A 13,010-nucleotide genomic window follows, 5' to 3' on the forward strand; every position below is an offset into this window, starting at 1 on the left:
GTTCTCTGTGTGGTGCCTGGGTTCTTGCTCCGTCCTGTGGCACAGACCCTGATTCTGTCCATTGGCACTGCAGAAAGGCACTTAGGGTGTGGTATAGTTAGGATACACCTAAGAGGGGCAGAGGTGCTCGCCAGAAGGACTGATACCCATCCAAAAAGAGGAGGATTCATGGCTGAAACCACTGCTCTGGCAAAGGGCACCAAGCCCTGGCACAATGGAGAAGAGGTGGGAAGGTGGGGGAAGATGCTGGGATGGGAAAAGCCAAGCATATCCTCACTTCAGCAGTGAGAGCCCAGGAGCCCCAGAAAACCCCACCAAGGCTAAGCTGCGTCCACAGGAGCCCTGGCCAGCACTGCTGAGGTTTGGTGCTAGGGTACCCATTGATTGCAAAATCTCAGAAGGACCCCAGCCTGGGACAGAAGGAAGAGATGAATCCAACACATGTCAGTGCCCCATACCTCATTATTAAGTAAAACCCCAGAGGGATGAGCCCCAATACTCCTCCCATATTTAGTGTGGGGTCACTAAACTATTAAAGATATTTTTTCCAGGCAGGCCAGACACTCAAAGATATTTTTAAGGCAAAAGAGAGTGTGACATGAAGTGTTGGCTCAAATATACCCTGAGGATTCCGGACTTCTGTGCTTTTCAGGGAAGCTCCTCCTGCAGGATGCAGTCTGAGAAGGTCAGGAATGCACCTTGCAAGGGGGAGCAGTAAAGTCAGCCTGGCTTGAGCTTTGCTGGAGCCAGATCCAGTCTCTGTGTGAGCAGGGGCTCCAGCTGGCTCCAGGTATGCTCCCCACAGAGGCTCCCAGCTCAGCCTGTCAGCAGGCCTGCCAGGAATTACTCATTCTCCCTGATGGGTTATTAAAAATAAATAAATACTGGGAAGAATTTTGCATTATTTGTATTCCTGGAGTGCTCTTCAGCAGCCCTAAGGAAAGTTTTAAGGGGGCACAATGAGATGTGTGCCAAGACAGAAAGGCAGAGCTATGTGGGGATTTCCCACCCCCTTCCCCAGCACCAAACCCCACGTGTGAGGGCAGTGAGCATCCCCTCCCAAACACCACGTGCCAGACTCGGGACGGTGCAGGCAAACATCTCGCAGCTGGTGCTGCTGCCCGTTACCTGTTCTTGCACTCCCAGTTTGCCTTTCTGGATAGAAAAGGGGTTATGAGAGAAGAGGGAGTTAAAATCCTTTTGGGAAATGAGATAATGCCAAGCTGGGCCAGGCAGTACGACAACTAAACCAGCCTGTACCGAAAGGGACTGACACACTGGGATACAAGGGGAAAGGGCTTTTGGGCTGAGGAAAAGCCAGGCTTCTTGGAAAAGACAAAAGAAAGGGAAGTGAGTGGTAAAAAGAGAGATGAGTTTGGCAGAAGGGTGAGGTTTGTGGTGTGCTGTGCTTCAGAGATCCACAGCTTCCTCGGACGCGAACAGGACCATTTCACATCCTGTAATGAGCACTGCGCCGGCAATCTCAGCATTCCCACAGTGCAACTGCTGCTGTCTTACCCTGTCCTGCAGAGCACAGGACTCCCACACACACATCAACACACACACACCTATCAAAACAGGTTTGATTCCAGGTCCCTTCACTCCTAGGCATCCTCCCCCACCTGCATGAGGGAGCCTCGGCACGCATGCCCTGCAATCAGCATGACCATCCTCATCCTCAGGGAGGTCCCTGGGATGTGACTGTGCCATGGAGAGGCTGTAACATCTCTTGGGGAGCCTTCCCCAGGGCAGGCATCCAGAAAGGGGTCAGAAGGACCTGCTGGCTGGAGCCACATCAGCCACTTGGAAGCACCCACCTTAATTTACCTGGGTCCCTCTCAGAGAAGGAAGGGACTTAAAATCAGGGCTGACTCAACAATGAGGGTGACAAAAAGGAACAAAAAAAACCCCAAAAAAACACTTCCAAAACACTCAAATAGACCCCAAAAGAATGACAGCTACTATGAGAACAGCACCACAGAGTGTGACCACGAGAGAGACAAGCACGGTGGCGGTGGGATGCGCCGTACGTACCCCCGACGAGTCGACAGGCAGCTGAATACAGCTTAACTGCCCACTCGCTTCTTCTCGCTTGGACATCTCCTGAAGGAGAAATGGGGGGAAGGAAGAGGGAGGAAGGGGAAGGCGGGGTTCAATTTTCAGTTTCAACAGCAGGACTGAGTGGGGAATCAAAAAACACAGGAGAAGAGGCAGGGAAGCAGAAGGGAAGGGGGAGGAGGGCAGTGTGTGGCTACAATGGAGAGCCAGGCACTGGATCCATTCCACTCAGCACAGGGAGAGAGTGGGATCTCAGGTAGAAAGAAGCCCTTTGAAGGGACCAGCCTTACACCCTTTAAATTAAGTGTTTAGAACAGAGCTTGCTTCAGCTCCTAAGTGATAATTGTGCTAATGAAACACCAGCTAATTATTGAAAACATGATTTTTTTTTGCAGCTGTATAATAGCATCTTTATTTATTATGCCTTCATTAAGCAGCAATGGAGGTTTTTAATGAATGTTTGATTAACATAATATCAGTGCTCTTGCAGGTGAAATACCTAGTTTCAGGAGAGACACAGTCTGCTGTGAGTTCAGATCCGTGCTCAGTCCTGTCAGTGGAAACGCCCATTTGAATCAGCAGTTTAAATCAGGGGTCTGCAGCCAGGGGGACACAGCCCCATCCTGGGAAATTTTGCAACACACATGACCCCAACATTTCACAGCACCAGAAGCCAGCCTTTCCCTGCCCATTTGGAAAACAGACATCATTTTCCACCTTGTTGTGTTTCCCCTTGCTCAGGGGTGGCTCTCCCAGTATTCCTCAGCATTTTTCAGCAGTGTGGCAGTGCCTGGTCCTGCCCCATGGGGCAACAAGAGGTTCCACGCTGAAGCAGTAGGGCACAATTTATCCCACCAGCTGAATTTCTTGCCTACACGGCAATGGATCTTTTTTTCTGATTGTTAAAATTGTTACAAAAAATGACTTTTTTTCTTTTTTCTGATTGCTAAATTGTTACAAAACTCATCCCAGCCTAGGCTGGGATGAAGAGTTTAAGGACTTGCCTGCAATGCGATGGACACTTAACTTAAAGTCTTTGCTTGTAACAGAGAGAGACATGGAAAAGCCATTGAAAGGGAAAAGATGGAAATTTTCCTTTCACAAGGAAAATCCCACTGAAGCCGATAGGAATGCAATAGGCAAGGGGTGCAAGAAAAACACCATCCAAAATCCCCCCTGCAGGAGGAGGGACTGTTCCCTTCGTGAAAGCTCAGAAGAAGTTGAACATCTGCATTTCCCCAAGGATGCTACCTCTAGAGAGCAAGTAGTGTCCTGCAGAGAAAAGGATGGAGAGGCTGCAGGACCTGGGGTGCCAGGGAGGGAGCAGGGCACAAAGGACAGAAAGGATCAAACCCACGAGCGAGGACGGATGGGCACAACAGGACACAAACTGGGAGGATTACCAATGGAAGAATACACCTTGGAGATAACACTGTTAGGAATTCCCTCAGGAGAGGAGCTTTATGCCTGACTAAGAGGAGTCATTCCTTGCTTCAGAGAGACATCTCCAAGGCAGGCACCAGAGGGGTCACGCAGTAATTTCCAGTTAGCAGCTCAATCAAACAGAGTCCCCTGCTCACCTTCCCCCCATCAACACCAGGGTCCAATCCAATCAGGGAACGTGCAGTCAAAAATAACCACACGGCAAAAAGTCCTGCCTGTGCCTTTTGCACAGTCATGAGAGAAGCTGGTTAAATGAAACATCCCAAATTAAAGGAATTAATTCCAAATTAAAGGAAAAAATGGGGGGGAAACCCCCTCCACCTCAATCCTGCAAAATATACTGCCCTGTATTTAAAGTTTGGAAGAGGCCCTTTTAGTTTTTCAGCTGCTTATAGTCATCTGCTGCCTGGCAACCGGGGCTGCAAAGCCATGCACTAAAATTAACGACGTGTTTGTGGATTGAGGAAAGGTACTCAAGGACCAGGGAGATAAAGGCAGCAGCCCCAGGATTGTGTTTCAGCCCAGAAATCTGAAGGAGAACAGAAAAAAACCGCAACAAACTCAACTCAGAAGAGTCAAGTGCAGACACGGGCAGCAGACGCTGGGGTTTACAGCGAGAGATGATCTCTCTATTAATTCTGCTTAGGAGAGGATCCTCTGTGCTGGCTTGCAAAAACCAGAATGTGATCTGTTCACAAAGCTACACACCATCAAAGCTGAATAAACATAAAGCAGCAAGGCCAGACCTGGAGCCTGACCTCCAGAGACATTCACTCCCAGTCTGCTGCAGGAAACCTGGGTTGCTTGGCGCTATTGCACCTTACTGGATGAATATAGAGAACTCAGAATAACAAGGATGTGGAAGGAAGATTATTATTAAAAAGCTATCATTAAAGCCTGAGATATAAAATAGCAATGTAATCAGAGTCACAGATCATAGGTATATGGTGTGAGTTTGTTAAAATTGTCAGGGCAGAGCAGAACTGACAGCCTGGGTTTGGTATTTGGGGGCTGCACTGGTTCCTGGTTCCTGTGCTCGCCTCAGCACTGGCATGGGCATCACTGGCTTCAGGCTGTCCCATTGCTGTCCCAAATCCCAGGCTCCTCCCTCATTTACACAGCACTTAAAGCACATTTCAGCTTACACAGATACCCTGGAGCTGCCTTGGACAAGCCCAGTGCTGCTCTGGCAGTGGAGACATGGGGGCAGTTGATGGGGCAGCCCGGCTGCAGAAAACAGCCAAGAGCAAATTTGAGGAGTGCTGCAGGCACTTCCCTGGCTCCAGGGGAGCCATACCCTCAAGGACATCGTTACTGGAATAAAACCACAAGGCATTAAGGCAGAACGTGTCTTTTCAGGGAGTTGCACCATGGCACAGCTGGCCACCAGGCAAGGGATAATTTGCTGCCCAGGAAGAAGCGTGCTGCAGTGGTGGAGCAGGAGCATCTCCTGCATGGTAAACCAGACAAGCCAAGGAGCAGAGGAGTCAGCCTCCCTTAAGGGCCAGAGGCTGGCAAATGGGCTGCTGCATTTAAAGGCTGCATCTTTTCTCTGCATAGTGGGTACAGAGATCCAGATGATCTCCTGAGCTGGTGACCTTCAAAGATCAATTTGCCAGACTGAACAAAGTTTGGGTTTCGAAGCTGTCACCAGGAACAGACAAGGAGCTTTGTACCTCTTCTCACTTGGGCAAGGGAACATTTTTGGTGTTTGAGAGACTGAGCAAAGGAACATTTTGCTCTTTGAGAGAACCCAGCAGTGATTGTCCCTTTGGCTGAATGGTGGGGGACATTTACAGACAGAAACAGCTACAACAATAACAATTAAAAAAGAAAAGTACCATCACGGAGAGAAAGAGACGATACAAAAGAAAAAAATTATTCTTGCTATGTCCTGGTATGACTCCATTAATTTAACTCCAAACTTCAAAAACAATAATGATAATAAAAACTGTTCTGTTTGTAGGGTGGCAGGATATCATAATACACATGCAACAAAACTCAAATATTTATTCATCCCAGAATGCTTTAAAAAATCAGAGATAGTGTGCAGAAGCACAGCCCATATAAGCTCCTAGGGAGGAGTTTTAGGTTGTATTTACCCCTCCAACCAATGCCCCAGACAGGGTATAGGGGTCCCCTCCCCTTATGGGTGTTCTTGAACAGTTGGAAAATTTCTGCAAGCAGCAGGTGAGCATCACAGGTCCCCACTCTGAGGGGTACTAGGGGTACCCCTGCACACCCACACCAAGCTGGAGAGTTGGATTGGCAGTAGGATGGAGAAAAAGGTTGAGCTCAAGCCTACATGCCCCCTCAAAGCCTCCAGCAATGCAGGATGTCTCGTGGAAGCTCCCATTGTGACAAAGCAGATGGCACAGACCAGAAATCATGTACCTTAAAATACGCAGAGCATTGCAGGGCTGGAAATTGGAAGAGCTCCATGAATGCATACCATGAAAAAAGATAATCGTGTCACTAATCTCTTACCAGCCTATGTAAGTTTTCAGGAGGGGCCTTTAATCTGGATGACAAACACGGTGAAAACTGTTTCAAAGAGACTGTCATAGCAGTGATCCCATCCGCAGTGCCTGACTCACACCTCAATTCCCACTCCTGCATTAATGCTAACAATGCCTTTCATTTAAGCCCTTCATTTAGAGGGTTTGCTGTATTTAATTGCACCATGGCTACGGGAACAAAAAAAGTAAAAAAAACAAGAAGACCTAATATTTTACCCCACTTTTTTCCCATACCACTTCTGTCAAGGTATTGCTGTCCACCTCAGAAATCAGATTCCAGGATCTGGAGGTCCTAAAACTTGAAAAGAAAGCAAAGGCACAAGCACAAGGACATTACCTCTGTCTGGAAACCCTCTACCAGGATGGCCACCAGCAGATTAAAGAGAACATAATTCCCAAACGTCATGAGAGCGATGAAGTAGAGAGCAGCCCAGGATGAGGTGGAGGCCATGCCATTGTAAAGGACCTTGTTCCAGTCTTCCTGCGTCAAAATCTGCAGAGGAAGAGTATCAGGACTGTGGAGATACTGGAGGATAGCATGCTGGGTATCCACACTCTGGATAGGCCAGACAAGCATCCTGCTTTTAGGGTTTCCACTGTAGCTGTAACCACAAGAGGATAAATCCCTTCTGAGCCAGAGAAGAGAGAGAACCAGAGATTCCCAACCACCAGCAAGGACCTTGTGCAAATTGCCCTGTCCCCCATATCCAGGGACAGCCATAAGGGAGGATAACATCACACTGGTCAGACCTTTCCTTTGGTCAGCCAGAATGACTGAAAGTCCTCCACAGATCCCAGGGTTAGAGGGCCCAGAGCTGCTAGAACAAAACCCTGCACATATCAGCTTTAAATAAGATTCCATTATTTGTCAAAATACCACTACAAATGGTCCTGATCTCCTTTCCATCTCTTCCCTCTATATTTACTTTCACCCACCCGGTCCATACCCTGCAAACACAAGAGCCTCCTGACTTGGCAGCCCCTCCTCACCAGGGTCCTGATTTAGGCTGGAAAACAGTCCAAAAGCCCCCATAAACCTGCACGTGTGGTTTTGGGTCATCTTCTTTCCATGGCATGGGGCTTCACTAAACTCTCTCAGATGCATTGGAAAACAACCCCAGTCTTTGCAGTCTCAAAACGCCCATCAGTTGTATTTTCCATTTTGTACCTGGAAAACAGTGACGATGGCCCAGAGCAAGGAGTCAAAGTTCTTCCTGTCAGGCAGAGTGTCGCCATCCCGCTCTGAAGCGAACTTGCAGCCAAAGAGGTGCATGCCCAGGATGCTGCAAATGACAGGAAGCAGGGGCTCAACAATAAGACCACCACACAAGTCAGTAATCATACAGCAGGGCGACTCTCTCCTGATTTCACCTGAGCTATTCCTTTTTATGCTTTTTTAAAAAAGATGGATCCTTTGTTCGCTGAAAAACACGCCTTGAGATCACGCAAATCAGTCGTGAATTTAGGTCAAATCTGTCAAGGAGTTTCAACCAAAAAGTATGCCTGCTCCTTGTTTTTCTTCTGCTTCATTTTTTGTAAGTCAAAACATTGTCTTTCAACATTTTCTAAACAAAATGTTTTGACTTTCTGTTTTGCAATGACACATTTTCAGCAAAATATGCTTCAACTGAATTAGGAAGACAAAAAGGGTTTCTGTGAAATGCCTGAATAAGACATATCAGGGGACTCGAAACAGCTTTTTCAATTTTGACAGAAGAACAGAATACCTTTCATTATGGATAGATACTAAAAGAATAATCTGCTTTTCCCTGCTCTCTGCTAGTAACCTGAATAATCAAATTATTTACAGCTCTACTGAGTACCACGCCTGCAAATGGCAGTTTTGGAGTCTCACTGGAAGAAAGGACATTATACCCTGGAAGAGACTGTCTCTCGTCAGCCTTCCCAGTGCCTGCATTGCTCAAACACCACAGCTGGCTGTAGAAAGAGAACAACTCTTCTCAAAATCTAAAAATACAGAGCTACCCCAACGGTGTTTCTAACATTTCTACTTGTCTGAAGACAAGGCCATGAAAAAACACAAGCACCACCATGACATTCCTTTGGGAACATCATCCTCTTCTTGGCAATATTTTTATCACCAAGCTTTCTGATAGTTGGTAAGTAACGGGATTGCCGTCTTGTGGTGATGTCAAGGAATCATCCAGCCTGAAAGATCTTCTTTGTAAACCATTTTGCAAAGAAATCTCATCTGGCTGACTGAGAGAATTTACGGCAGCAAACCACAGCCAGCAATGCTGCTCCTGGGACCGTTCAGCTCAGCCATATTCTGGCACGGACTCTGCCCCCTCCTCATCCCACCACAGGATCCCATCTAAAAACCCAGAGCATGCTCAGGACAGGGAACTGGAAACACTCACCTAAAGATGAAGATGAAGAGCATCAGCAGCATGCAGAAGGTGGCCACATTGTCCATGGTCTTCATGAGGACAACGAGCTGGCGTTGCAGGGCTGGCATGAAGCGGACCAGCTTCAACACCCGCATGAGACGGAAGGTGCGCAGGACCGAGAGCCCCCCGCCCTGCTGGCCCACGATCTCCCACACGCTGAGGAGGACAGAAAATGTCACTGCAAGCTGACAGACAAAGCCTAATTGTAAAGGCCCAGCGGAGGGGCAGGGAAGGGAAGGTGAAATTCAGAGAGAAGAGAGAAGGAAAGTGGGCAGAGATGTGATGCCCATGCTCATAGAGATCTGGACTCTGTCCAGGCTTGCAAAGAGCAGAGCCCTACTTGAATGTCAAAAATACGCCTAGAAATCAGTGACTGCAGCTGCAGGGGCAATTTTAGCCTTTCCATGTGCCAAAAAAACAGAGATACTTAATTGGGCACTGGTTGTGCCATTTGGATCCCAGACTGTCCCAGGACATTGGGACTGATAGCTTTCTGCTTGAGCCTCTCTCTAAAATGACCGTAAAATAATCCCAAGATATGTATTAGCAATCGTGCCTAAGTGCATTAATTAGAGAGAGAAGTGTAAAGTGTCACAGGAAGGTATTTATGCCAACTCTCCATTACTTTCTGTTTAATTAAACACCCAAATGAGGAGAAGCACACATAAAGAAAGCTCAAGGTTTGTACCTAATCACCACAATGATCCCATCAAAGATGTTGTATGGATTCTTAATGTAGCCAAAAGGACCATAAACAAGGACTTTCAACAGCATCTCCAGGGCAAAGAGGCTTGTGAAGACGATGTTGCTGATCTCCAGGGCATTGGTAAGTTCCTCCGGCTGGGGAAAGAAGAGGAGGAAATTGAAAAAACAAACAGCCAGCTCCGTATCCAAAAATCACACATGAAAACACAACAAGCCCCAATACTACAAGTGCAAGAATACTGATGCTAATGATGTGGTGAGAAAACGGCAACAGCTCACTCAAAGCCCAGGAGATGGAAGGAAAATACTTTCAGAGTGTTTAAGGTTTAGAAGTCCATTGTAAATTCAGCTGGTAAATCAGGACACGGACTTCACGTTAATCAGAGCTTTAGTACCACCTCAGGAGGTTCAGGCAGAAGTGCCATGTACTGAGGCTTAATGCTTTGACATCCCCCACACTGATTCTCCTTATGCAGAAGGGAAAGTCAGGCCATTTTCTCACATAAATATCCCTTTAGGGCCTGTCTTTTTATTTAGTAGCTCATCAAAAGATTTGAGCCAACATTTTTCAAAAGCAGAGATCTGAGGTGATATAACCAGAATGGCTCCAAAAAAAATCTCATTACTCAAAAGAAATCTCATTATCAAGTGGCCCCAAATCTGCAACTGAGGAAGGGCCCAATGCTGGCATTCCAGACAGGCAATCTGAAAATAGAGGAATGAAAAAACCACAAAAACTTATCAAACAGACCCCTGGTAGTCTTAGACCTAAATTAATACCTTTAATGTTTTTTTAGCATGTTTCACAGAGGGTTCCCAACAATGCCTGCAGATGCCCAGTGCTTCAGTTTCCCCAGCAGGAGGGCAGGCATTATTGGAAAACATATGGCAGAAGACAAAACCCAGTGGTGTAGCCAGTGTGGGATCAGTCAGTGGCAAGGACAGAATCACCATACAAGATCACTTCCCCCCATTTAACCCCAAGACACAGTTGCAGCTGCTTGTTTCTGCTGAAAGGCTTCATTAAAACCAGAAGCTGACATCCTGCTGGCAGGTGGTGGTGGGGTCACATCAGCAGCGCTGAGGTGGCGCACGGCCGTGGGCTGGCACAGCTCACCTCACACCTCACACCTCACACACAGGGGCTGCTAGGCTCCCCTGGGCTAGTTGGGCACTGGCTGGTCTAACTTATAACCACCGATGTGGCTTTAGATGCCTGGACCATAACCATGGTGGGTTATGGCCAGATGTGCATACACTGCACTACACTATGAGCAGAAGACAATGTGCAACACATGCAGTTGGCAGCACCTTCCACTTACATGAGAGACATTCATGACTGGCCAAAAACTTCCTGTGACAGACCAGGAGCTGCCACAACACAGCACAGGCTGTAGGGTTTGACTTGAGGTGGCCCAACCCTGACATGATGGCAACCACGAGAGTAGAGGCCTCAGGGGCAGGATCAACACTTGGTCAACCGTGCTTCAGTGTCTCAAAAAACCACAGTGACCAAGGGGTTCATAAATACATGCTGGCAAAAACCACAGATAAATCCATGGAAGCATTCAAATATTTTTCCAAGAGTTAAACTAGCCAGGTCCAGCCTTTGCAGCTCAAGCTCCTCCAACCCAGCTTGAGGGTAGATGGGGAAACAAATCGGTGCGATGTTATCTCAACATAGTAGTGAATCCCTGAGGACTTGCACGGATAATATCCCTGCACGGATATTGGCAGGAGCTTGTGATGACACAGGATAGCAAAGCAGGAAACAGCAGCATTTAAAAGAAAATGTAATAAAAAAGTAAAAAAAAGAGGGTGTTGAACACAACTTATACCTCAAACATCCTTGCTGAAGAACAGATCCCTTGGCTAGAGTTTGCCAAACACATCGTGCACACAGCCCAAATCATCTGCCACTGATCTACAGCTAAAATACAAACGTGGCAGCTCCCAATATTAAATTCAGCCATGGTTTAATGCCATAATACCTATGGGAACACTCAGACACAGGGTAATAAATAGGCCAAGAACTTATATGTCAAGCTGCACCTCAGGACAATTTGAAATAGCTACAATTCTACATTACTCACAAAAAAATGCCAACTCATTCATGAGTGCCTCAGTGCTGAGGCTCTGTGCTGTTATTAGTGATACTGCAGTGATACAGCTGGAAAGGAGATGCGTTCCTGGAAGCTTTCCTTCTCATCCATCAGCACCACTAACCTGGACCCTGAAGGGTGATTTCCACCCTCTCTTCCCTCTCTGCAGTGGTACAGTGAAATCCAACCGGAGCCACAGGCCCAACCCAGTTAAACCCCTCGCCCAACATCTCCCACAGCCACAACATCCCTTCCTCGTGGGGGCTGACATGGAAAATCCAACAGCCCTGGAAAGGGATGACATGTTAATAGCATGGATTAATGAAACTTTGGACTTCATGGGCGCTCTCTGGTCAGAGATGTTGGAATGTGCAAATCCAGGTGGGAGGTGCTGGCAGGGCATAGCTGGGCGATGTGGGAAGGCAGGGGGGGAGCAGCACTTACACTGCAACTCTCCCAGGATCCTCAGCACACACTGGAGGGGCTGTGACCCTTCTGGCCCATGAAATTTCCCTCCCAGACCATCCAACTCAGGAGATACCCAACACCCAAATAGCCCTGGCACTGGCTTGTGAGGGCTATGGGTCAACCTGTGCTGGCATAGCAGCCAAAAATGTACCTGCCTCCCATTACTTCACCCCAAAAAAGCTGCCTGCCCTCCTACTCCTCCTCCACACACTCTTTTCCACTTCTCTTGCAGGAAACAGTTTTCAATATCTGACACACTGGGCAGACATAATAAAAATGAAGAGCGGGTACTCCTGAACCAGAGGTGAGAATTAATATCCAAAAAACTAATTGGTCAAACTGGATTGAAAGAGAAAGGGAAAACTTCCATGTCATCCATCCAGGAAAAGAGAAGAGAAGATCCAGAGCAGCCTGGAGCTCTGCTGGGCTGGTTAATTTGAGCATCTACTGGAAGAACATCCCACTCTGACCTGGCTGAAATCCGCTGAGTTAGCTTGCCTCGGGAAACCACACATCCCTAAACAGTTGAGATGGGGTGATGCAAATTACTTGGGGGATTTCACAGCCATCTGTGAAGCAGGGCATCCCCTCAAGACCCTCAGTCCCACTCAGGGGTCCCCAGGGCAGCCCATGAGTCCCTTGAAGCAGCTCATCATCCCTTTCAAGGGACACAGAGCTGCAGCTGGTCCATGGGGGACCCCTGCCATGACACCACTGGGATTTATTTGTACCAAGAGCGGGGGGCTGTGATCATGATCCTGCCCTGGGGAATCTCAGCCAAGCTGTGGGGATTCAAACCCTTCTAAGAATGCCAGCTATGGGATTTTCATTCAGCCATAGATGTATAAGATAATAAGGTTCTTTATAAGATGCTTCTACTCTAGAGAAATCACAAATATGTCTGAGATCTCTTTCCTGAGACATCATTACAGTACAGCAGGAACATGATTTTGTCTCCCATGGGAATTGAAATTATCAATCCATCCCAAACAAGAATTCAAAATTTCAAACTTGGGAAATTAAGACACAATGCACAAAATCTTGGAGGTTCTTCCCGCTATTTCACTCCCCATTCCTTTATCCCTTTGCTCTGTACTGTAAATCAACCAAAATTTAAAAAAAAACCAACATAAATAAAAGCCAGCTTGAAGAAGAACATGGAACTTTTTGTTCCCCAACTGTCATTGGGAAACCAATGGGAACCATTAGGGAGCTAAACCCCCAGCTGGACATTTCAAACACCTCAGACAACAAACTCCAATAAAGTTGGGGGGTTTTTGAGGCCAGTCCACTGAAACTGCTCC

General features: G+C 47.3%; 1 protein-coding gene across 16 annotated transcripts in view; it reads right to left on the minus strand.

The window, feature by feature from the left end:
- Window positions 1–13,010, minus strand: part of CACNA1G (calcium voltage-gated channel subunit alpha1 G) — a 147,739-nt gene that overhangs the window by 58,798 nt on the left and 75,931 nt on the right. For 8 of the 16 annotated variants that reach the window (XM_054278728.1, XM_054278732.1, XM_054278741.1 and 5 more), the window contains exons 11-16: window positions 9,120–9,271; window positions 8,402–8,587; window positions 7,189–7,303; window positions 6,358–6,513; window positions 2,035–2,103; window positions 1,129–1,155 (exon numbers count right to left, since the gene is read on the minus strand). In XM_054278728.1, coding sequence (XP_054134703.1) covers window positions 1,129–1,155; window positions 2,035–2,103; window positions 6,358–6,513; window positions 7,189–7,303; window positions 8,402–8,587; window positions 9,120–9,271 — 705 coding nt within the window. The remainder of the gene's footprint in view (window positions 1–1,128; window positions 1,156–2,034; window positions 2,104–6,357; window positions 6,514–7,188; window positions 7,304–8,401; window positions 8,588–9,119; window positions 9,272–13,010) is intronic. The other 8 variants (XM_054278743.1, XM_054278731.1, XM_054278734.1 and 5 more) reach the window with 3 other exon arrangements.

This window comes from Melozone crissalis, unplaced genomic scaffold, assembly GCF_028551555.1.
Source record: "Melozone crissalis strain CALT ecotype California unplaced genomic scaffold, PUWL_Pcris_2 ptg000026l_1, whole genome shotgun sequence".
Lineage (NCBI taxonomy): Eukaryota > Metazoa > Chordata > Aves > Passeriformes > Passerellidae > Melozone > Melozone crissalis.